Source organism: Acanthopagrus latus, chromosome 6 (assembly GCF_904848185.1).
Source record: "Acanthopagrus latus isolate v.2019 chromosome 6, fAcaLat1.1, whole genome shotgun sequence".
Taxonomy (NCBI): Eukaryota; Metazoa; Chordata; class Actinopteri; order Spariformes; family Sparidae; genus Acanthopagrus; species Acanthopagrus latus.
Genome location: NC_051044.1, coordinates 1,883,043 through 1,905,542, shown reverse-complemented (window position 1 = coordinate 1,905,542; position 22,500 = coordinate 1,883,043). Strand labels below are relative to the sequence as shown.

At 44.8% G+C, this 22,500-nt stretch overlaps 1 protein-coding gene across 5 annotated transcripts in view; it reads right to left on the bottom strand.

The window, feature by feature from the left end:
• The window catches only part of LOC119020607 (dedicator of cytokinesis protein 3-like), a 155,589-nt gene that overhangs the window by 27,413 nt on the left and 105,676 nt on the right, over positions 1–22,500 (bottom strand). For all 5 annotated transcript variants that reach the window (XM_037100064.1, XM_037100065.1, XM_037100066.1 and 2 more), the window contains 10 exons: positions 19,031–19,179; positions 15,881–15,965; positions 11,753–11,794; positions 11,458–11,612; positions 5,413–5,494; positions 4,722–4,782; positions 4,493–4,640; positions 2,752–2,840; positions 1,364–1,489; positions 1–40 (listed from right to left, as the gene is read on the bottom strand). The exon at positions 1–40 is cut by the window's left edge and continues 85 nt beyond it. In XM_037100064.1, the coding sequence (XP_036955959.1) occupies positions 1–40; positions 1,364–1,489; positions 2,752–2,840; positions 4,493–4,640; positions 4,722–4,782; positions 5,413–5,494; positions 11,458–11,612; positions 11,753–11,794; positions 15,881–15,965; positions 19,031–19,179 (977 nt within the window). The remainder of the gene's footprint in view (positions 41–1,363; positions 1,490–2,751; positions 2,841–4,492; positions 4,641–4,721; positions 4,783–5,412; positions 5,495–11,457; positions 11,613–11,752; positions 11,795–15,880; positions 15,966–19,030; positions 19,180–22,500) is intronic.

Sequence of the window (22,500 nt, the reverse complement as noted above, 5' to 3'; positions counted from 1 at the left end):
CCTCGCTCCAGCGTCAGGTACAGGTCGTTACGGATGTCACCTGGGACGCAGACGGACGCGTTAACACACCAACACACAGACGAAACTTTACAGCTAGTTCTGTGCACAAACACACACACACACACACACACACACACACACAGTTAAAGCTCAACACGTCTGACACACACAAGACTAACGACCTGTGTTAACGTGAGCAGAATCATTAATCATGTCAGAGCGTCCTTACAGAGGAGACGTCACCTCTAATGTATCAAGATGGGAGTTAAACACTCGCTCCATCACTGCCTGAGGGGAAGCTGTGTGTGTGTGTGACCTGCATGGGTAATGTGTCTGTGTGTGTGTGTGTGTGTGTGTGTGTGTGTGTGTGTGTGTTTGTATATAGTACATATATTTTCCTTTTTGGGGATCTTAATTGTTATTCGTGACTCCACTGAGAGGCCTGTTTGTATCCTTTTACTCAGCGTTGTATTTAATCAACAAGTATAATTACTCTGCGACTCTGCTGATGTGTATCTGTGTGTGTGTGTTTGTGTGTGTGTGAGGATTAATTATTGCAATTACCAACAGCAGTGGTGTATTTAAAGCGCTGACGGTGTAAAGCAGGCCGACACCTCCTCACCGCATCATTCTGACCTTTTCTAAATCTGTGTCAGAAACACACGCAGCTGTTTCTCTGCAGCAGCTCGTGTTTTTACTGAGGAAAGTGAAGCTCTGTGAACTGGAAACAACCGTGTTGAGACGCTGAACTGAGGCGGCGCGTATAAATCCAGACGGGTTGATGCATGTGTGTCCTCGTTTCCCCACAGAGGGAGTCTGTCTCTGTTTCAGAGTCTCAATCAGGCTGCAGCTAATCGGAAACACGGACGCTGATTAACCAGGAAACTGACACAACAATTAAAAACAGGAAAATGAATTTCCAGTCAAACGTAATCAAACAAAAAAATGAAACAGTGGAACAACAAAACATTTTTCCTGCTCAGGTTAATGAAAAGTGTGACTGTCTGTGATATTTATTCAAATAACCGTCTCAGCAGCAGAAACAGATTTATTATTGTTGTTGTTTGTGTATTTGCAGGTTTCGTTCTCATACGTCAAGAAACTTCACAGTCGATCACATCACAGAGCTCAAACAACATGAGGAAAACATTCACACCCTCGACACTCACATGACATCACACAGTTCAACAGATCAATAATAACATGAATATCAAAATAAGAGAGTTCTTGTTAGTTCTCTCTGGATCGAAGCGAGCAGGTGAGAATCCTCCTCAGTGACGCAGCAGCTTTTCTTTTGACTGCACGAGTGTGAAGCTCTGAAAGTTGGATCTGAGAGGTGCTGAGGTTCAGGCCATCGACTCACCTGGCATGATGACATCGGGGAAGCCCAGTTTACGAGTGATGGCCACTCCTCTGCTGAATATGAGTGGGTTCTCCCTGCGGACCTGCTCCATGTCGCCCCTCAGCAGCTGCAGAGAGATGATCAGCCCTGCAGGGACGGAGGGAGGACGAGAGAAAGAAAGAAAGAAGCATCATCCATCATGTCCGTCTGTTTTCATCGGTGAAGTGACGATGACTCTGATCTCTGAAACTGAAGGCACTCGGAGCTCCTGAGCTGTTTGTCTGCACAGAACTGCACGTCTTTATTTTGCATAACCAGAACAAACTCTGTCTCAGGTCCTGTGGGTTTATTCTGAACGTGGAACATCTGCTGTAAATCTTAAACACATCGAATCTTCTTCAACAGACTCTCATGATCGACACTTTCACCGCCCCTGAACAACTCAAGATAATGAACTGAAATCACTTCAGTGTGCAGTTGTCGTCACTGAGGAATCCTCTTGTTTTAACTCTTGTGTAACGTTACTGAAACCTCAGAGATTTTGAGGTTTGAATTGAAGTGTATGTTCATATTCAGTCATCTGGCTTCTTCAAACAGACATTAACATAAAACATCCTCTAACTTCACACCTGAAACTAAAAAATAAGTGCAGATTTCTGTCAGACACTTTTGAAATAAACTTGTGAAAAATAACCAAACTTCTTCAGCTACAGCTTCTAAAAGACGAACTGTGGTTAGCGAGGGCGCTCAGGAGGCTGCGCTCGCTGCACTGATGCTAATTAAGATGTGGAGCGATGGTGGGCAGGTGTCAGTCTGCTGCTGGGAGGGATGTGTGTCACACGTCTCTGTGAGAAACTCCTCACTTACACCTGACTGACGCAGAGACACGAGTGGACAAACGTCTGTGCTTTAACAGAAGCAACAAGGTGAGTGCAGCAGGCGGCCATCTTTACAAAAAGGAGCTGTTTGATTAGACTTCTGACTCAGATGCAGTGGATCCAGAGCTGCAGCCGAACATGTGACTGTGACTTCAGTCGGGTCGGCACAGATAAACTGGCCGATATGATCATTATGAGACACGTTGTCTCGTCTTTTATCCTCATACAGAACAGATTCTCTCACTCGGTCTCTGTAACTCAGGACTTAACTTTACTTCCCAAACAATAAATGACCTGGAATCTCTTGAGATTTGGACAAATTTGAATTGACAGCTGCAACTCTACTGTTTCCTTTATGAATCAATCTGCTGATCCTCCTCACAATGAACTGATAAGTCATTCAGAAATGTTCATCACAAAGTCCCAGAGCTCCAACTGAAATATTCAGATGCTTATAACACGCAGACACACACACACACACACACACACACACACACACACACACACACACACACACACACTCCGTCCTACCGTAGTTGGTGCTGGGAGCTGTGTATTTGGTGCTGGACTTGCGGATGATGTTCTCGTGGATCTGGTACCACTCGTTCTCATTGTTGCACCTGCAGAACAAAACGAGTTCACAGTCTGAGTTCCTGTTAACGTCTGAGTCGGACCGAACATCTGATCGGGTCGTGTTTGATACTCGACAGACCGTTTCTGTCAGATAAAGTGGATCCTCAGACTAAACGGACTGTTTTAGAAACTGCGTGTTTCCTGTATGTTGATATTATAAACATTATTCTGATTTTTTATTCCTTCCTCTGATTAAAAGTACATAAATACCTGAGTGACAGCATGCAGTGGTGTGTGGGGACACGCAGGTCACCAACATGTTAGCAGACAACATCAGGGTAAACAGTACGAGAAGGTCAAACTGAAGGAACACATATGATCCTCTGTGCACAGGAAGGCGAGCTACAGGCTGACTGCAGTCGTTAATATTATTGAGTCGCCGGCTGATCTGTCACATCGCGTCACAACGTCTCAGTGTTTCAGTCGCAGCGACATCAAGAGAAGCTGGAGGCCCGAAGACGACACAGAGGATGTGTAACCACCCGTGAACCATCCTCAGGAGTTCAGCTGAGGTTTCTGTGACTCACACACGCACGCACACATGCACGCACGCACGCACGCACGCACACACACACACACACACACACACACACACACACACACACACACACACACACACACACTCGATGGCAGACATTAGGGAATCCCCCTCGGCTGAAACTTCTGAAGTCTTGCCTGCAGCGGCCCTGCAGTCCTCACAGTCACAACATGATGTAATTGTGTGTGTGTGTGTGTGTGTGTGTGTGTGTGTGTGTGTGTGTGTGTGTGTGTGTGAATGGCAGAGTGCTGACGGCATTATAAGACCGCAGAGACGTGAACAAACAGTGAAGTGGCTGTCTGTAACTTATGTGATCCTTCGTTCTCGCTCTCTTTTCTTTACACAATACGTCAGAGAGAAGAAGAAGAAGAAGAAGAAGAAGAAGAAGAAGAAGAAGAAGACGAAGAAGAAGAAGAAGAAGAAGAAGAAGAAGAGGACGAGGTCAGAGGAGGTGAGGAGTGAGGACACAAAGGGAGGAGAGAAGGAAAAGGTGGACAGTGAAGACAGGAGTGGATGTTTTTCCTCCCTGTGAACTCGACTTGTACCAGGATATTAAAGCTGATCATAAAAGAAACAGGCTGCAACATAAAACAGATCAGAGATTGTTTGGTAGCTGATGAGGGATTTAGATTCAGTCAGGCAGGAGTCGGGACCCCTCAGCTGATGCTCATGTGTACTTTCATGATTCATCTCTGCAGTGCAACAGTTTCAGATTCATTTTGTGATGACTCAGTTTAATTTCGTATAAAATGTGTTTCCATCAGCAGATCTTCAGACTGAGAGCAGAAAACAATCAGGCACAACACGATTATCAGAAGTCAGAAGGAAGCTCATTAATAAAAGTAGCTTCACCAACATCTGAGTGAGTAAATGGAAGCTCGATGCAGAAACACTCACACCTGTGACATGAGGTCAAATAAGAGCCGATTAGAGAATGAAAATGAACTAAATAAACGATCACGCTGTTATTGCTTCAGTCCTGAATGAATCATCTCAGGAGGACGCTCGGTTTGGCTTTTCTCTTCTCATTAAAAATAAACCTCCTGGTGTGTTCAGTACTAACTGTGTACTGTGTGTGTGTGTCTGTGTGCAGCCACTCACGTGTAGACCTTCAGGACGAAGTCTTTCTCCTCTTTGAGCTCTGAGATGGTCTGCAGCACGTCGCTCATGGCCAGGACAGCGCAGCCGTACGGCCGGCGGTACTGAACATGAGGAGGACCTTTCTTACTGTCGTTCAGCAGCATACGACCTGCAACAGGAAGTGTGTCAGCACCGATTTTATTCAGGACTCCAGGATTATTCCCTCCTGTGTGAGCGGCAGCAGTCGTACCTGTTCTGATGACCTGGGAGATGATGTACAGATCTCTCTTCATGTCTTTGTTGCTCAGGTCCTGAAGAGTCCAAGAGGAAGAGAAAACTCAAAGTTCAGAAAGCAACGTGGGTGATACGCAGCAAACTTCAAGCTTTATGTTCAGACTGGCTGCAGGTTCCTCAGAACTGATGATCAGGGGTGTCACAACATTTCCTGTCATGTTAAAGTGTGTTGCTTCCTTTTGGTCTCTTGTGCCTGAATCAGTCGATGCAGCAGAAGCTGACGGAGCTCATGGTCACCTGAACCAGGAGCGTCCCACCTGTGGACTCATTTTCTTCGTTGGTATTTCTGTTCTGGGTTTAATGACTCAGGAATCCATATACAAACAGACTTTTAATGACGTTTCTACTTTCACTGATGGATAATTGTGGAAACTGGGCTGTACGTGCTTGAAGATTGAGCTGCATGAAACAGGATCAGACACACACACACAGCTTTATAAACCTGGAGTTAATACATATTTCTGTCGAGGCTGAATCCTGCTGGACATGATTTTATCTGAAGCTGCTTCATCTGCAGGACGATTTCACAGCAGAACAACAGGGGGCAATGCATCCTCACTTTTATACTCACAAGTCCTCAAGTCTACCAACCACCTGCATGCTTTGTATTGGATATATACGTGTGTGTGTGTGTGTGTGTGTGTTACCGTGAACAGCGCACACAGCCGGTCCACCTTCTCTGGATTCTTCGGGCCTCCGTTCTTGTTCAGTCTCACCATGAACTTCTCACTGAAACACACAAATAGAAAAACAACGACCGACTTTAACTCCAGATTAAAGGTTTGACGTGAGAGACGTGTGTGAGTTCTCCAGATATCTTTCTCTTTTCCAGAATGTGTCGAAATGACCTAATTACAATTTGATAAAAAGTTCAGCCTGTCGTTCAAATATCATTACATCAGCCTTTGTGACGTCATGTGCATATCATCCCGTTCGACTCCGGGCTGCTGCTGCCCTCGCCGAGTCTCCGGAGGATTCACCAAAGAGAAAAGACTCCTTCAGATTTCTCCTCCTGCCTCGAACTCTAAAGCCGCCTGTCTCAGCCTTTTTCTCGCTTCAGGGAACAGCAAAATATTGTCTGCTGGTGTCAGCGACTCTGTTCTTTAACCCGGATTTATTCGGGGGAAGACGACTGAGCTGACATGCTGTTATTCAATAACGGCGTGCCTGACATTAATAATGTTGAGCCTCAGAAACATTATGAGATTCCAGCAGTCGTAAGTGACTCTGAACAGAGTGAGCGGCGCAAACTGATCCACTGACAGTTACTGGATATTCAGTCTGTCTCTCACTCACAAGCCAGGGTAAAAGTACAAATACTACATTACTGTACTTCAGTACATGTTTCATGTATCTGCAGTATCTCTGAGTATCTGTGTGACTTCTCCTCTCTACATCTGAACTTTCTCCTCCTCACAGCTTCAGAACAGCCTCGTTACTTTAGTTTGATGCATCTGAGGTGAATTCTGGATTCTTGTTATTTCCCAACATCAGCAGACTGATGTGGACCAATCAGACGCAGCGAGACGAGACAAAGACGTAAAAGCCGTAAGAAGCCGTAAACAGACAGAGAGGGAGGCTGGAATGAGGAGAAAAGGCGTGTTAGTGTCTCGTATCTGCAGAGAGTTTCTGATTTTCTCTCTTTGTTGCTGCTCGGGACGCTTTACCAACCCAACATGTGTCTATTTGACGTCCTGGGAATGAGACTCAACAATCAACTGTCTTTGTGGTGCGTTCAGGAACAGCTGGGACAAATCCTACTGATTCTACCTTTAACTTTAATAGTCTTTGAATTCTATTGCTTCAGTTTGTGGACTAACCAAGTGCATTAACACCTGTATTACGTTGTTAGCACCTGTTCTTGAGGGACACACAGCACAGATAGTAAGACAACTTTCTTCAATAACATCCACAATATTTAAATGAATGTAACTGTGGCTCAACAGAATGGTATTTGAGAGATCTGGATCTTTCACTCATGTACTGATAACAGTTACAGATGGACTCCTGCTGTGAATCAGCTCGATGTGAAGCTGCAGCAGCTGCTGAACAGCCGGAGGTTTAACGTAGCACGCGAGGAAATCTTTAGCTTGACTGATCTCAACTTCAGCAGTTTATTTCAGTCACATCAACCAACCTGCCGACGTTTCTTTGGACTGTTTATAACAACTCCACCGCACCTCTATGGTTTCCAAACCACAGGCTGTCACAGTGTTGTGCCTTCAGTCACTTTGCAACAGTTTCTTCATATAGTCTTTATTATTCAGCATGTACTCCCACACAATGTAAAAAAACAACTCTCGGGTTCTTGCTAATATTTGCACAATTCTCTGCAGTGAGGAGCGACAAATCCCCCCGACACACGCACGCACACACACACACACACACACACACACACACACAGACACACACACACACACACACAGTGTGTCCGACGCTTTAAACTCAACCATTTATTCTAATCCCCCAGAGAGAGAGAGGCCCCAACAAACAAATACTACAAGAGAGAATAAATATGTGTTTCTCCCAAACCACAGGGAGTGTGTGTGTGTGTGTGTGTGTGTGTGTGTGTGTGTGTGTGTGTGTGTGTGTGCGAGGAGGCAGAAAGAAACAAAGAGTTTGTGGTTTTCATTTTCAACTGTAACTCCTGTTTCATACCTGAGTGAGGGGGGGGGGCGAACACACACACACACACACACACACACACACACACACAAACACACACACACAACCAGTGTTGAATTATTAACTCTATTTTACATCTACATCAATATGAAGGAGGCAACATAAACAACATAGATGCAATCAGAAAATGTTCAGCACACACACACACACACACACACACACACACACACACACACACACACACACACACAAACACCCGCACAAGCGTATGCATGGATGGACACATGCACGTGTAGAGAAGATGGATATTTGCATGGACGCACTCAGTCATGAGCACATGCTGTGTATGCAGAGATGCACCAACACACACACACATACACACACACAAACACACAGGGGGAAATGCGTATGGACCAATCGTTTCCACACCATTGCAATTCATCCTCTAAATGTACCACATCTGCAGCGCTCACTCACAGTCGGTCGGTCTGACCGGGAGCTTCTCAGCCTTTATTCATCTGCAGGAATTCGTCCAAACACACGAGTTATTAAAATCAAAACACACAGGAGCCGAACACACACACACACACACACCATCCTCCCACTGTCGGCCACAGGGCAGATCTACGGCGGTCCGGGTTTAGATCAGAAGAGGATGGAAGAATCACTCAGTGTGTCTGCAGGGATACTGGTCCTGATCAGGGCTTTAAACCATCAACCTCTCTGAAGTCATCCATCACGCTGCTCCGCCCACTGACCTCCTCCATCACCTCCACTCCACCGACAGCTCTGCTACACCTGCAGCTGTTGGATCAGTGGCATCACCTCGTGTTCTCAGGTCAGTAAAGAGGTTTTAAACGCCACTAACACAAACAGCTAAATTTGTAAATGCTGAATCAATTTGGTTTAAACAACAAGTTCATTCTTATGAAGCTGTTTACTGAAATTGTTGAAGAATATTAGAAAGGCTTTCAGATTCTCGGCACCAGAAAGAAACAGAATTAAAGAATAAGTTCATGCAAAAATGAAAATTCAGTCCTCATCTTTCCCTCCAGTTCATCTGTTAGATGATCTAAACAAGCACATTCAGATTATTCAGCGCTGAAGTCAGAGTGGACCACTAACATCTAACATGAGCATGTTGCATCAGTGCTGCATCTTTAATCTGAACTGTAAGAATGCTGGAACAGCTGGGGACTTTAAAACACAAAAAAGCAATAAACTATAAAAACTACAGTATAATGGTTCAATACAGATCGTTCAGTCTGATCCAATTCTCCTGGAAGGGTTGTTTCCCAGGTGTCCCCCTGTCAATCTAAACCTGCAGACAGTTTATAATCATACAGATGCTGTTATAATGTGTTTTTCCTCACATAAGTCACCAAAGACAGTTACAGTTACGATGTTACTGTTGTTTGGTCCTGTAACGTTGCTTTGTAGGACGTTTGTCTGTATGTAGTTGAGTGCAGGACCCATGTTGTCCAATCAACATGCCCTCGATACGCCAGATTATCCGTTCACACTGGTCCGGTTCACCAGTACCGCGCACCTGATACCACCTCCAGAGGCGGATCAGCGCCGGAGCGAAATTTCACCCGCGCCACCTCTGAGAGATTCACACGGAGGCGGAGAATTGGAGCAGGATCCCTGCATCCAGACGGCAGTGTGACTGCACGAGCTGTAAAGAGACATTTTGTGTTTTCATTGGTTGTTGTTCTGTTTTAAATCAAGTCTCCACCTGCGTCAGGTGTTTCATCTGACTGTCCATCATCACGGAGGGAGGAGGAGATGACTGAGTTTTCATTTGAGGGTGAATTTATTCTTTAATTCTGTGTATTTTTGGTGGGAAATACTCGAAGGCCTCCTGATATTCTTCAATCACTCCAGTAAAGAAGCATAAAGTCGGTCACGCACACTAACCTGACTACAGACCAAGTGTTGGTTACTGAGCTCTGTTAACATGCTGGTTTGGAAACCTGCCAGTCAAAAGCGTCGTCGACATCAACACACGGTAATCAGTGTAACCTCGGTTCAGCACGTATCAGCTGGTTTCACCGCATCACATCAGAGCTGATGGAGCTGCACCGTCCACAGATCCACAGGACGGTTTCAGGCATTCAGTCGAAGATATTAAACAAATGACACCATCACAGTCTCGGCTGTCATCATCATCAGGGTGATGACACACGGGAGCAACAACGCTGTGATGTCACTGCTCTGATCAGAGGTTGTCGGTAAAGAGGAAAACAAAAGCTCGAGAGCAGATTCATGTTTGACTCCAGTGACAGAACACAGAGGTCTGCTGTCAGGAGGGGAAGAGTCTTTACTACGAGCATCACTTCAGTCCTGAAACAGGCTGATGAAGCAGGAGGAGCTGGATGAGTGACAGTGTTTGTTTGTTAGTTATTTCAGGTTGCAGTCGACAAGTGAGCATCATATACAAAACTGCACAAACTTACTAAATCTAACATCAGTTTCACCCCCTGTTTAAATATTTCCTCTTTCTTTTCTCAGTTTTTCCAGATTTTTTCAACCCAACCAGCAGAATAAATGTTGCTGAGTGCATTTCTACAAAACTCAAACTGACTGTTTCTTTATGTTGCAACTTTCTGTTTGTTTAGGTTGAATTTTCTATTTCTCTCTCGTCACATCGCTGTGTTCCTCCTCTGTTTGGGTCAGAACATACCTGTTGTGGTCGCCACGATCACAGATCATGACGGTCCAACTTACTGGAAAATAGCCAGTGTTGACGCAACAGAAGCGGTTGGAAAGTCTTCAGGCGTCAGCTGTGTTTGACTGAAAGTCAAATGTTTGGTACAAAAGTCAACCAGGACATTTCTTGCAGAATCATTCACTGCTGACATGATATCCTGGAGACTTTGGCAGTTTTTTCTCTGGTTATATATTTTTCAGGAGGAGCAGGAGCTTTTGCATTGTCTGGAGAAGAGCTCCTGTTTCATACAGGCACTGTGGAAATAAAGTTATTAGAATCAGAACGTTGCTGGATCCAAACCAAAATCAAGAGAAAGAAGCTCTGAAGGCAAACTGTCCCACAGGGGGAGTTAAATCTCAAAAGCTGGAGGGTTTTTCAGGAAACTCACTGTCAGCCATCAGTTCCTCCTCTCCTGTTTCCTCCTCTCCTGTTTCCTCCTCTCCTCTCCTCTCCTCTCCTGTTTCCTCCTCTCCTCTCCTCTCCTCTCCTGTTTCCTCCTCTCCTCTCCTCTCCTCTCCTGTTTCCTTCTCTCCTGTTTCCTCCTCTCCTCTCCTCTCCTCTCCTGTTTCCTTCTCTCCTGTTTCCTCCTCTCCTCTCCTCTCCTCCAGGTCTTGTCATTAGACTCTAACGCTGAGTCAGACTAGACATCGAAAAACAGGCTGCCAAGGTCAAATGTATTTGTGGTGTGTGTGTGTGTGTGTGTGTGTGTGCGTGTGTGTGTGTGTGTGTGTGTGTGTGTGTGTGTGTGTGTCCCTCGCTGTTTTGCAATGACGAGAGAGAAAAAAAACAAAGAGACCAGAAAGATGGAGGAGTGTTTGTTGAACCTCTGTGGACACATATCTTCTTTCACACACACACACACACACACACACACACACACAGACACACACACACACACACACACACACACACGCGCGTGCGCGCGCACACACACACACACACACACACACACACACACACAGCATTTGTAATCTCTTAGCATTGTGATCACTTCACTAATGCATAATTGATGAGCGATCATTACAGTCATGTATTATTCACAGCAGCTGTGTGGCCACTTGCGGACGTTAGCATCTCATCTGAACTGGATTTTGGATTAATGGGATAAAATGAACGTTATGTAACGGCCATTTTAAAGACATGTAAGGGCTTTATTATTCAAATTTTAGACATTTGATTGTGTATTTCAGAGTATATTAATCCTGTTGTGACCAAGCCCATTCAAGAAACATGTGAGGAAACCAGAAGTACCAGGATGCTAACTTGATTCTGGGTTTCAGGACTCGCAGGACCAGAATCGCGTACTGCAGCTTTAACGCTCATCATGACCTGCAGAGTGTCTGTGCGTTCCCACCTGATGGTCTTGGCTTCTCTCAGGTCGTACAGAGAGAAGAAGATGTCCGTGTCTTCTCCGATGCTGTTGTAGGTGAAGCTCTTCAGGTTGACCAGCAGGTGGTGCGGTACTGGAACCCTGCAGGGTTCCCCGTGGCGCTGCCGGGTCCCGTCACCCTGCAGATCCACCAGGACACGAGGACACGAGGACATGAGGACACGAGGACATGAGGACACCAGGACACGAGAACCAGCAGTGAAACTGTTGCTCAGTGTGAGAGAGTGAAAGTCTCGGTGTGAAGGACTCGGTTTGTTACCTGTGTGGTGCTCTGCTGGACGCTGTGTCGGCTCGACAGGTGCTGTCAGAGAGAGAAACACATCACGTCAGCTCCTCTCCTCATCTCCTCTCCTAGTTTCCTTTCCTACATTCGTATCGCCTCTGCGTGTCCTGTATCCTCTCCTAACATCTAGTCTCCTTCTCTCCTCGTCCTCTATCATCCCCTTCCCACTTCTCTCCTACCCTTGTCTCCTTTTTATTTCCCTCCCCTCTCCTTGTTTCCTCTCTTCTGGTTGCTCTCTCATCTCCTCTGCTCATTTCTTCCCCTTCCTGTCTTGTCCCCTCACTCCTCCACTTGTGTCCTCTTTCCTCTCCCCTCCTTGTCTTATCTCCTTTCTCCTCCACTTGTTTCCTTTTTCCTTTCCCTTCCTTGTCTTGTCTCCCCTCTCCTCTCCTCTGTCCTTGTCTCCTCTCCTCTCCTCTGTCCTTGTCTCCTCTCCCCTCTCTTCTCCTCTGTCCTTGCCTCCTCTCCTCTCCCCTCTCCTCTGTCCTTGTCTCTTCTCCTCTCTCCTCTCCCCTCTCCTCTGTCCTTGCCTCCTCTCCTCTCCTCTGTCCTTGTCTCCTCTCTTCTCCTCTGTCCTTGCCTCCTCTCCTCTCCTCTCCTCTCCCCTCTCCTCTCCTCTCCTCTGTCCTTGTCTCCTCTCCCCTCTCCTCTCCTCTGTCCTTGCCTCCTCTCCTCTCCTCTGTCCTTGTCTCCTCTCCTCTCTCCTCTCCCCTCTCCTCTGTCCTTGCCTCCTCTCCTCTCCTCTGTCCTTGCCTCCTCTCCTCTCCTCCGTCCTTGTCTCCTCTCCTCTCTCCTCTCCTCTCCCCTCTCCTCTGTCCTTGCCTCCTCTCCTCTCCTCTGTCCTTGCCTCCTCTCCTCTCCTCTGTCCTTGTCTCCTCTCCTCTCTCCTCTCCCCTCCCCTCTCCTCTGTCCTTGCCTCCTCTCCTCTCCTCCGTCCTTGTCTCCTCTCCTCTCTCCTCTCCTCTCCCCTCTCCTCTGTCCTTGCCTCCTCTCCTCTCCTCTCCCCTCTCCTCTGTCCTTGCCTCCTCTCCTCTCCTCCTCCCCTCTTCCTCCCAGCTCTGTTACCCTCGGCTCTATTGTTCTGCGCTCTGTTCTCTCTTCATTCTCCTCCTCAGATGATGAAAATGTTTAAACGCCCCAGAGACTCATTACTGCGACTCGTCTCTCTAAATCTCCTCGTGGCTGAATGAGAGCAGAGCGAGAGAGAAGTGAAAACCCGTTTGATGAATTGAAGTAATGACTGTCAAATGCGAAGCCGTCTGCAAATATTCCAACCTGAGCGAGAAAATTAACACCAGCCCGGAGCCACTTTCTCATTCTCTCGCCCTCTTAACACTCAATTTCTCCAGGTAACCAATCAGTGATGTTTTACTGCTTCCATGTGTTCGTTCAGCCGGTGGAAGGGAAAATATCGTCAGAACCGCCTTCAGGTCGACTGGATCATCAAACACAACCAGCGCCTGCACAGTGAGGACATTATTCTACTGACACAGATCCTTCTCTGGGTTCACCCATAAACTGTGTTAATATCACTTAATGTTCTCGCTATAACTACATTATTTCATTAACCATAATCACAGTCTCTACATCACTTAAACTAAGTGTTGAATGTCTCTGTACTGGAGTGTTTGTTCGTCTCTCCTCATCTGACAAAAGAAAAAAGCAAACGTATCCCTGAAAATAATCCAAATTATTCAACAAATATCTGCTCAAGTTCTTAAAAAACTTAAAAAAAGGAATGATTTCCTGGAGCAGAAACATCTGAATAATAATTTGTTGTTAACAATCTTCCCAAACTCTCCTCCGTGACCTCCACTGGCTTCCTGTTGCGGGTGCTGGACGTCAAGGCCGTGATCAGAACTGCACCGTCTACCTCCAAACCCTGGTCAGACCACACGGAGAGAGAACTTCTCTCTTCTACATCAGCAGGCCGGCTGGTAGCGCCGTCACTGAGAGCAAACAAACCTCTGTTCCCTGTTCTGGAGCCTCAGAGGAGGAACGAACTACCGACCAACGGCAGGACAGCAGAGACACTCTGTCTTCAGAAAAAGACACAAGACTCATTTGTTGAAACTTCACCTTGACCCTCCCAACCCCAAACAAACAAAAAATATAAAATGTACGCACTTGTACGTCCGTATCGTCGCACTTCTATCACAGCACTTATGCACTTAAAGAATCTTTGACAGATAGCAGTTATGATCTTCAATTCATTTTGCTCCATCGACAGTGATGTTGTGGTTTCTCTCTTGTGACAAATGTACTGACTGTAAGTCACTCTGGACACAGCGGCTGCTAAATGCCCTGAATGTAAATGTAAATGTAACTTTCTCCTCCTCGTGTTCATCGGTCCTTCTTATTCTCATCACCGTCTGTAAAGTATCTGAGTCTGATTTATGCTCCTCAGTCGCTGTAATGTTTGTTTCTCGTCCACCTTCCGTCCGGTCATCTATCAACTTCACCACTTTATCTCTCCTTTTCTCTTTTCCTTCGTCTTTCCCTCGCTCCGTCTCCAGACCAGTCTCTAGGCAACGGAACAAAAAGGGGGGAATCACCAGGACTACAGTGTTTGACTGGTACAGCTCGGCTATTTAAAGCAGGACTGATGTAAGAACGCAGAACACAAAGTGTTGGTGAGAGACGGAGACTCCTCCTCACACTGCAGCAGCTCACACCTACAGCGAGGAGAAGAAGAAGAAGCTCCGTTTGCTCACTTTTAATAGGAACTCTGACGCAGAATGACGCACAGATCCAAACTATAGAACAAAGTATTTTAAGATGTATATTTCTGACATGTTCTAAGTTATTTCCACGGCGTATGAGGTGGAACATTTTTACATCTGAGGATTAAAAATACACTCAGAATCACGCGGTGACATTTGTGCACAGACAGAACAGAGGAGATGCTGAATATCTTCCTCTTTTATACCCTAAATCACATCATGTATGTGTTCTCAACTTGTATTTCTGATAATTAAAGATCAATGATTAACAGCAGCATGTCGAAGTATGAAAGTATTAACGTCACTTTAATGTTGCAGCTGGTAAAGTAGGTTTGAATTCTTTAAGTTTGTCTGCTGGGCAGCTGGTGAGTTACAGGGGAACTATGTTTTTTCTTTAAATTTATCTTTATACACAATATTGTATTATAGTACCATAGTTTTATTACTGAGTAATTCTTCTAAGCCTGCAAAGTGAGTCGAAACAACAGCTACTAGTGACGTAGAAGTACATAATGTGATTATTTGTGCTAAAATAAAAACATGGAAGCTCAAACAGCCTTCATTATCTACAGGAAGACATATAAATTGTAGATAAAGTTGTATTCTACATGTAAACAGAGAGTTTTGCTGGCAGTTCTCAGATAAAAAAAAAGGAGTAAAAACATGAGAAGCAGAAGAAGGAGAGCAGCAGGAGGCGACTTACAGCAGCAGGCACATCGACGCTTCTCTTAGTTACGACTGTATACGTCTGTGAAACATCACAGTCCAGCCTCACGATGATCTCACCTCAGTGTACGACTGTTCCCACTGGGTATTTACATGTTTAATGCTTCAGATTTAGCATATCTATATGTATCATGACATCATTTCAGATGAGGGAAACCTAAAAAAATTTTCAAGGTTTACATAAAGATTTGAAAGTGTTAAATCCTGAGTGCGTTCAAGTCTTTGAGGACCAACAGTGTAAATACACAGTGATGTTTGGTGACACATCAGATTTCCTCCGGATGTTTCTGTTCAATATAAATCCTCTAATCCTGAAAATATCAATCTGTGTTTATTGATGATGTCCTGACCTGAATATTTACCTGATGTTTCTCCTCCTGTCCTCGTCTCTTCTTAGATTACAGCAATAACAATATATATAAAGTTAAATAATAACCTGTAGCTTCTCACTGACACTTCAAATGTCGCTACAACCCTGGAGTGGATTTACAATCTTTAATGAAGATGTCTGCGAAGCCTCTTTTCCCAGACTTTGGGCAAAGCTGTAAGCATCTTCTCCTGCACTGATAACGGTGATGCGGTCCAGGATCACCAGGTGTTTCAGGTCTGGTTTTACTCAAACCCCCCTCAGGTCTGATCAGCACAAAGGTCTCACCATCTTATAGAGATCTGACACGCTGATCTGGTCCTCGTCCACCATCTCAAACTCCTTCCGTGGCACCAGGTCCAGTCCGAGGTGTCTGAAACAGAGAGAGATCGTCAGTGTGTCCTGGAAGCTTCACACAGACGTCAGCACACACTGGGCTGCTGGGAGATCGTTCCTCAGGATCACTTTCTGTTCCGTCTCAATCTCTTTCCCTCACAGACCGCTGACCTTCGTTTTTAAAAGACTCGCTGCAGAATATTCTCAGTAAAACGTTTTCTTTCAGTCTGAGAACTAAATGTCTTGTTCTGTATTACTGGTGGCTGAGGAGAGCCTGTAAATTTGAATTTAACCTCCAGAGAACGAGGAATCACATCGTTCTCTGGCTGATAAAGTTTAAGAACTGAAGATTTTATCCTCCACATTTTACTTTTCTTTTCATTCGACGCCAAGAAGAAACACGAGCAGGTTTCCTTTATTTCTATTAGATTATGTTATATGTGTGCCAAAGTTTTGCATCCATACTGTTAATAATATTAATCTAGAGATAATTTTCTAGTTGCTGATTCATTTACTCTTGACTGACCATGATATCAATAACAGAACAGAATTGAAGAACCTGAAGCTGTTTAATGTGAAATTAAACTGATGCGTCGACAGTGGAGGGAGATGCAGCTCTTTCCTCCATCACGCTGCCTCTGTGAATTAGCTTTGAGGCTATAAGCTGACGCTGCAGTTTTCACCCGACACGTCACTTCTCTCACCTCTCTCTTATCTAGATCTATCATGTACACTTAATGTATAGACATATATACATTAGAATCACCACCACCAGGTTGTCACATGTCTTTTTACTAATTATGGCAGTTATATGTATCTTTACGTACGTCTTGCTCAGTGTTTGTCTGGTTTATGAGCGATGACGTCAGAGAGCATCAGTCATTTTAATGTTTAGCAGTGTGAGAAACAGCCTTCTGTTAGCTGATTAACAAGCTAATGTTGCTAACTGTGCAAACTGAAGTGACTCAGGAGCAGAGAGGATATTTCACTTCACTGTGACGGGACAATAAACATCCACTGAAGAGGAAACCAGAAGTGCTGCTAGACTACATGTATACAGAGGAAACACTGATTATTAGATCTACTTGTACTTCCTACTAGGAAACAAACATGTGTAGTCTGAAGTCATCAAATCCTGAAATCAGCATTTTAGCATCTTCAGTTCTCTGGCTCAAAGTCTGAAGAGTTTTTTCTATTGTTTTCAGTTTAAATGTCTGAAATAAGGTGAAGATATTCACATGTTTTGTTCCCACAGTTTAATCCTGAAGCTCTTCATGTGCTAACAACAGTTAGCGGTTGCTAACGAGTGTCTGAATGAGACTACAGAGGTTGTCGGGGACATTAAACGTCCTCACAGCAACACGGAGACTCATCTACTCACTAGTCCGTCTTTACAGGCCACTTTAGTTCCACACTGTTCTAACTCTGACTTTACAACTTGGACACTGATCAGTTTATAGAAACCTGGATAGTAATTGTGCAGTAAGACTCTTAGTGGTGGAGACGTTTCAGTCATGTGACCGTGATGTCGTCTGTTTGTAGCCTAACATTAGCTTCTTACTGCTACACAGTTAATTCATGTTGATCTGTGGAGATTATCTTCACGAACAACATGTGTAAACTGGTTATTTTTGGCAAAAATACAAAATCCAATTAGAAACTCTTACAGGCTGTTTGTGGAGTGAATCTTAGTGATGCTAATGTCAGAGTTAGCCTACAGAAATACATCATGGCTGCATCACTCTGTAAACGACGGCACAGACGGCACTTTAAACTAATTAACAGTGTTCGTAGTATTCACTGGATCAAGTTTCTGAACTAGATCTTCATGAACGACACAATGTACTGATCATTCTTGGAAAGAGGATCAGTTTCCTTTTATAACGTAAAATCCCATTTGTTAACTAAACTGTTGAACTAGTGAATCAGTGATAATGATACTATAACACTAATTATCCTCGTCCATCTTGTGAGCACACGTCTCCTCCTCACAGTCTGCAGTCCCGAGCCTCCCACCTTCAGCTCCTACAGTATTAATACCTCAATCCCAGGTCGACAGGCAATCTCCCTCCATTTCATTTGTTTTCCCATCAGCCATCTGACAAGCTCCCACGAGTCTTTTCACCTGCGGGTGTACGGCGTCTTCCACCTGCCTGCAATCAGGCTTTTATTTGCCCTGAGTGGGAGTCGGGGGGAGCCGGCTGATCTGCAGTCTGCTGCTCTGATTTAGAGTTCAGATCATCTTTAAACGTCGACGGATCCACGTGGAGGATGTTTGTGTTGTTCCTCAGAGGAACTGACTTCAAGTCAACACAACTGTTCTCACACACAAACGTGTTTTAGCTCGAACGAGAGGAGAGAAGTAACCAAGAGGGAGACAAGAAAAGGTTGTTTCACCTCAGAATATTATATGAAAGGATAATAATGAGTGATGCATTAATGTGACGGAGTTTATACCACTTTAATCATTGTTGATTAGCTTAATCCATCATAATCTATCATAATTCATTTGTTGACATACGTTTTGATTTAATAATCTGTGTGTAATGTTGTTCAGTAAAAAGTAAAATATTGGCTTTTTAGAAGTGTGATAGAGTAGAAAAGCAGCTATTCAAGTACAATTCTGGAATAAATGTACTTAGTAACATTCAACCACTGGTAGCTAATGTGTGAATGTAAACGTATTAATTAAAATGAACATGATTTATATCCTCAAATGTGCTTAAACAAATTAAACAATTTCCACATCAGTAATTTTTCGACTGCTGGACAAACTTTATCTGATGAGGAAGATGAATTATGTCTGAATGAACCATCAGCAGATTCAATGATAAGCAGATTGTAAGAAAATGAACCGCAAACAATTTTGGATAATCGTTTTTTTTTTTTGTTTCAGTCAATTTTCAAGCAAAACTGTCAAACCTGATCTGGTTCCAGCTGCTGAAATGTGAAAGTCTCCTGATTTTCTGCTTTTCTCTCTTGTTTGTCTGACAGTAAATGACGAGTCTTTGGGTTTTGGACTGTTGTTGGACAACAGAAGCAGTTTCTGGCCTCTCCCTTCCTTTACATTTCCTCATGTTGTGTCTGAATGTGTGTCCTCACTCGTTGCCCCAGTCCAGCCTGACGGTGATGTGTCTCTTGACGTCTCGGCTCTGGTCCTGCGTCAGGTGACCAGACAGCAGCTGCCTCCTCAGGTCGATCAGCTCCATCATCACGTGTCGAACCTTGTAGAACAGATCCACCTTGTGTTTCTACCAGAGGGACAGACAGAGACGGAGAGCGTCATTAGATTCTGTTGTTCAGCACACTAGATTCATTCAGTCCAGCTGGAGAAGAAGCTGATTAAAGCCGTTGTTCTCTGGCAGCGCTCGAACAATAATCACACCTCACACTGTAGCACAGAGAAGGTTTTCACCACATTATTCCTGTTTATCCTCACAGACAGTTAGCTGCAGCTCAGCGCCAGCATGTGTTGGCCGGGAGGCAGAGCGACAGTGTGAACAGATCACAGTCTATCAGGCAGCTCGTGACAACAAACACACTTACAGACGCCGATCCAGCTGCAGCGCAACTCTGCCAGCCAGAAAACAACAGACGGCAGGAACAAGCCGCTGACCGCCGTCCTCATTCTGTCTTCCACTGAAGACACGGAGACGTTTGAGACGCCTGATGACCAACACTGAACGACTCCTGAACATTGTAGTCGCGTTGAGAAACGACAGGATGGTGATCAGATTCATCCAGACGAACAAAAATGAGTCGTTTAAATGTTGAAAATCTTTATGTATATTTAAACATATATCTATACATGTCTGTAAGATGGGAAGTCTTTTAATCCTGCTGAACCTTTATGTTAACAATCATTTTATTTTGCAGTTGAGTCCTGAAGAATCCGTCACGCTGATTCAAGACTACGATCAGTTCTGTATGATGCAGTTTATCTCTGGCTTCACTCAGGTAACTGCCTGGAGTTATGGGTCATGTCTCACCTGATTGATTGCTTTAGCAATTAATCAAGTTCCAGTTTTACTTCTGTTTTATATCACGGCTCACTGAACATCTGTGGCTGGACGTAAAAACGACCTGCTTCATCTGTTTGAGATCAAATCTCCCAAAAGATCAAATTCTGCCAAAAACATTTAAAAAAGAGAGAAAACTCAAAAAACATCACAAAGATTCTCTGAGCACTAAAGTAACTTTTAAATCTAACTAAAGTGGTAACAGACACCAGAAACACTCCAAACACTGGATCAGCACTCAGCCTTCACTTTCCCCCAAGATTTCTTTGAGACAAAACAGCCAAGTGAAGGTTTATAAAGGAGCACGCACACAAAAATCACACCGACTTCCTCTGGTAAGACTCAGGTATTCTAAACATTTGTAACCCTGCCGACTCGTCTCCCATCACCAGGAGACGAGGGTGTCTCTCTGTGTTTTTATTTTTCTTGTGAGTCACATTCATCACCACAAATGCTTTCTGGATTAAACACTTTGTTTTCCTGGAGCTGAAGATGGAAGCGAGACATCACTTAGCAATCACTGATCGGTACTACAAAGAAAAACTAACTGTTGTTTTTGGTTTCCATGATCATCAGCTGCCTGATCGCCGATCAGGCAGCTGATGATCATGGAAACCAAAAACACCGTTCGATAAACACATCCAGACGTTAGCGGGTCTTGGTGGGTTTCTGTCCTGTGTGAAAAGTGGAATATGAGACAAGGAGATCCACTGCATTACAAACACATACACACATACACAAAACCCTGAAACACACACACACACACACACACACACACACACACACACACACACACACAAAGCCCAGGACACACTCCTCCCTGCAGCTTGTTCCATTATTAGCACTCCATTGTAATTTATCCTACAGGCCCTCAGCGGCAGGCGGTCGGGTTAAATGTCTTCAGTTCTTGGCAGGAGAGCGAGGTAAGCAGAAAAATCCTCTGCACACACACACACACACACACACACACACACACACACACACACACACACACACACACACACACACACACACACGTCCTCTGAGAGTGTAAGTGTGTACAGTCTACACACCTGAAACTCCACTCGAACACACTCATACATACAGAACATTGCATGTGGTTGTACTTCATGCATGAGATGTGGTTGGTCGGTCTCATTCATATATGTAAGGTCTCCACACACACACACACACACACACACACACCTTCATGCATGCATGCAGCTGATCATACATGCATATATAACCTGGACAGCAGCAGTGAATCGGGGGCGGCTGCCTCTCAGAGGTAGAGTCAGCATCTTGTTATCAGAAGGTCGCTGGTTTGATTCCCCTGGTCTGCATGTTGAAGTGTCCTTGGGCAAGATACTGAACCCCAAACTGCTCCTGATGTGCTGGTCGGCAGCTCACATGGCAGCCGCCACCATCAGTGTGTGAAGGTATGAATTACTGTAAGTCACTCTGGACAGAAGCGCCTGATAAATGTCCTAAAACGTAAATGTGAAGTAAAATGTGCATCAGGACGTTATATAACTCCAGCTGCAGTGTTTTGGGGGAAATGTGACGACACAGTTTGTCGAACTCATTTGGAACGGCTCTGATATCGAGCGGTGACTCGCCCGAGAGGTATTCTGAGTGCATGCTGGGACGGAATTAAGCCCCGACCAGGAACAAGTGGGCGCTGAGATTAGATGGAAGAACAGATGGTTCCAGCGCCGCAGTCGAGAGTCCACAATCCCATCCACACATCTCTGAAGCTGAGGACGAGCTGAGGACGAGCTGAGGACGAGCTGAGGACATCTTCACATGGATGTCACGTATCAGCCTGGATCTCTGCTCATCAACCAAACACATCGCTCTCCTGTTACAACCTCAGACTTCCCTGTTCATCTCCTCCTGAGGATATAAAGTCCTCCTCTCCTCCTCCTGAGGATATAAAGTCCTCCTCTCCTCCTCCTGAGGATATAAAGTCCTCCTCTCCTCCTCCTGAAGATATAAAGTCCTCCTCTCCTCCTCCTGAGGATATAAAGTCCTCCTCTCCTCCTCCTGAAGATATAAAGTCCTCCTCTCCTCCTCCTGAGGATATAAAGTCCTCCTCTCCTCCTCCTGAGGATATAAAGTCATGTGAAGTGTCGTAGTCCACAGAACAAGCAGATGGGGTGCGTCCCAACTCTTTTAGTTTAGCAGCTACAGTGAAGATTTCTGTAAAGTTCAAGTCTGATCTCAGTTTATTTTAAGGTTTTTCCAGGATGACTTACAGATTATTACAGACACACTCAACTGTTGGATTCTGGTGTTGAAACAGTTTAAATCAATCTGTTGTGAATGAAAATACTCCAGTAGTAAAACTCATCTACTGCCAGCCTGCACCTGAGAGAACGACGAGAGCGTATTTAAACCTTGGCATTAATCAAAAGGTTGTTTTTCTGTGGTTTATAAATGATAATAGCGCTGCGAGGCGGTGTGTCCGCGGGGAAGCTCTCTGTTCCTCAGCTCCTTATGGGAACCATGTTGCAGCATCATCCCGGCAGTGCTGAGTGATTAGCATGTTTTTAACACTCGGGGTTAAAAAAC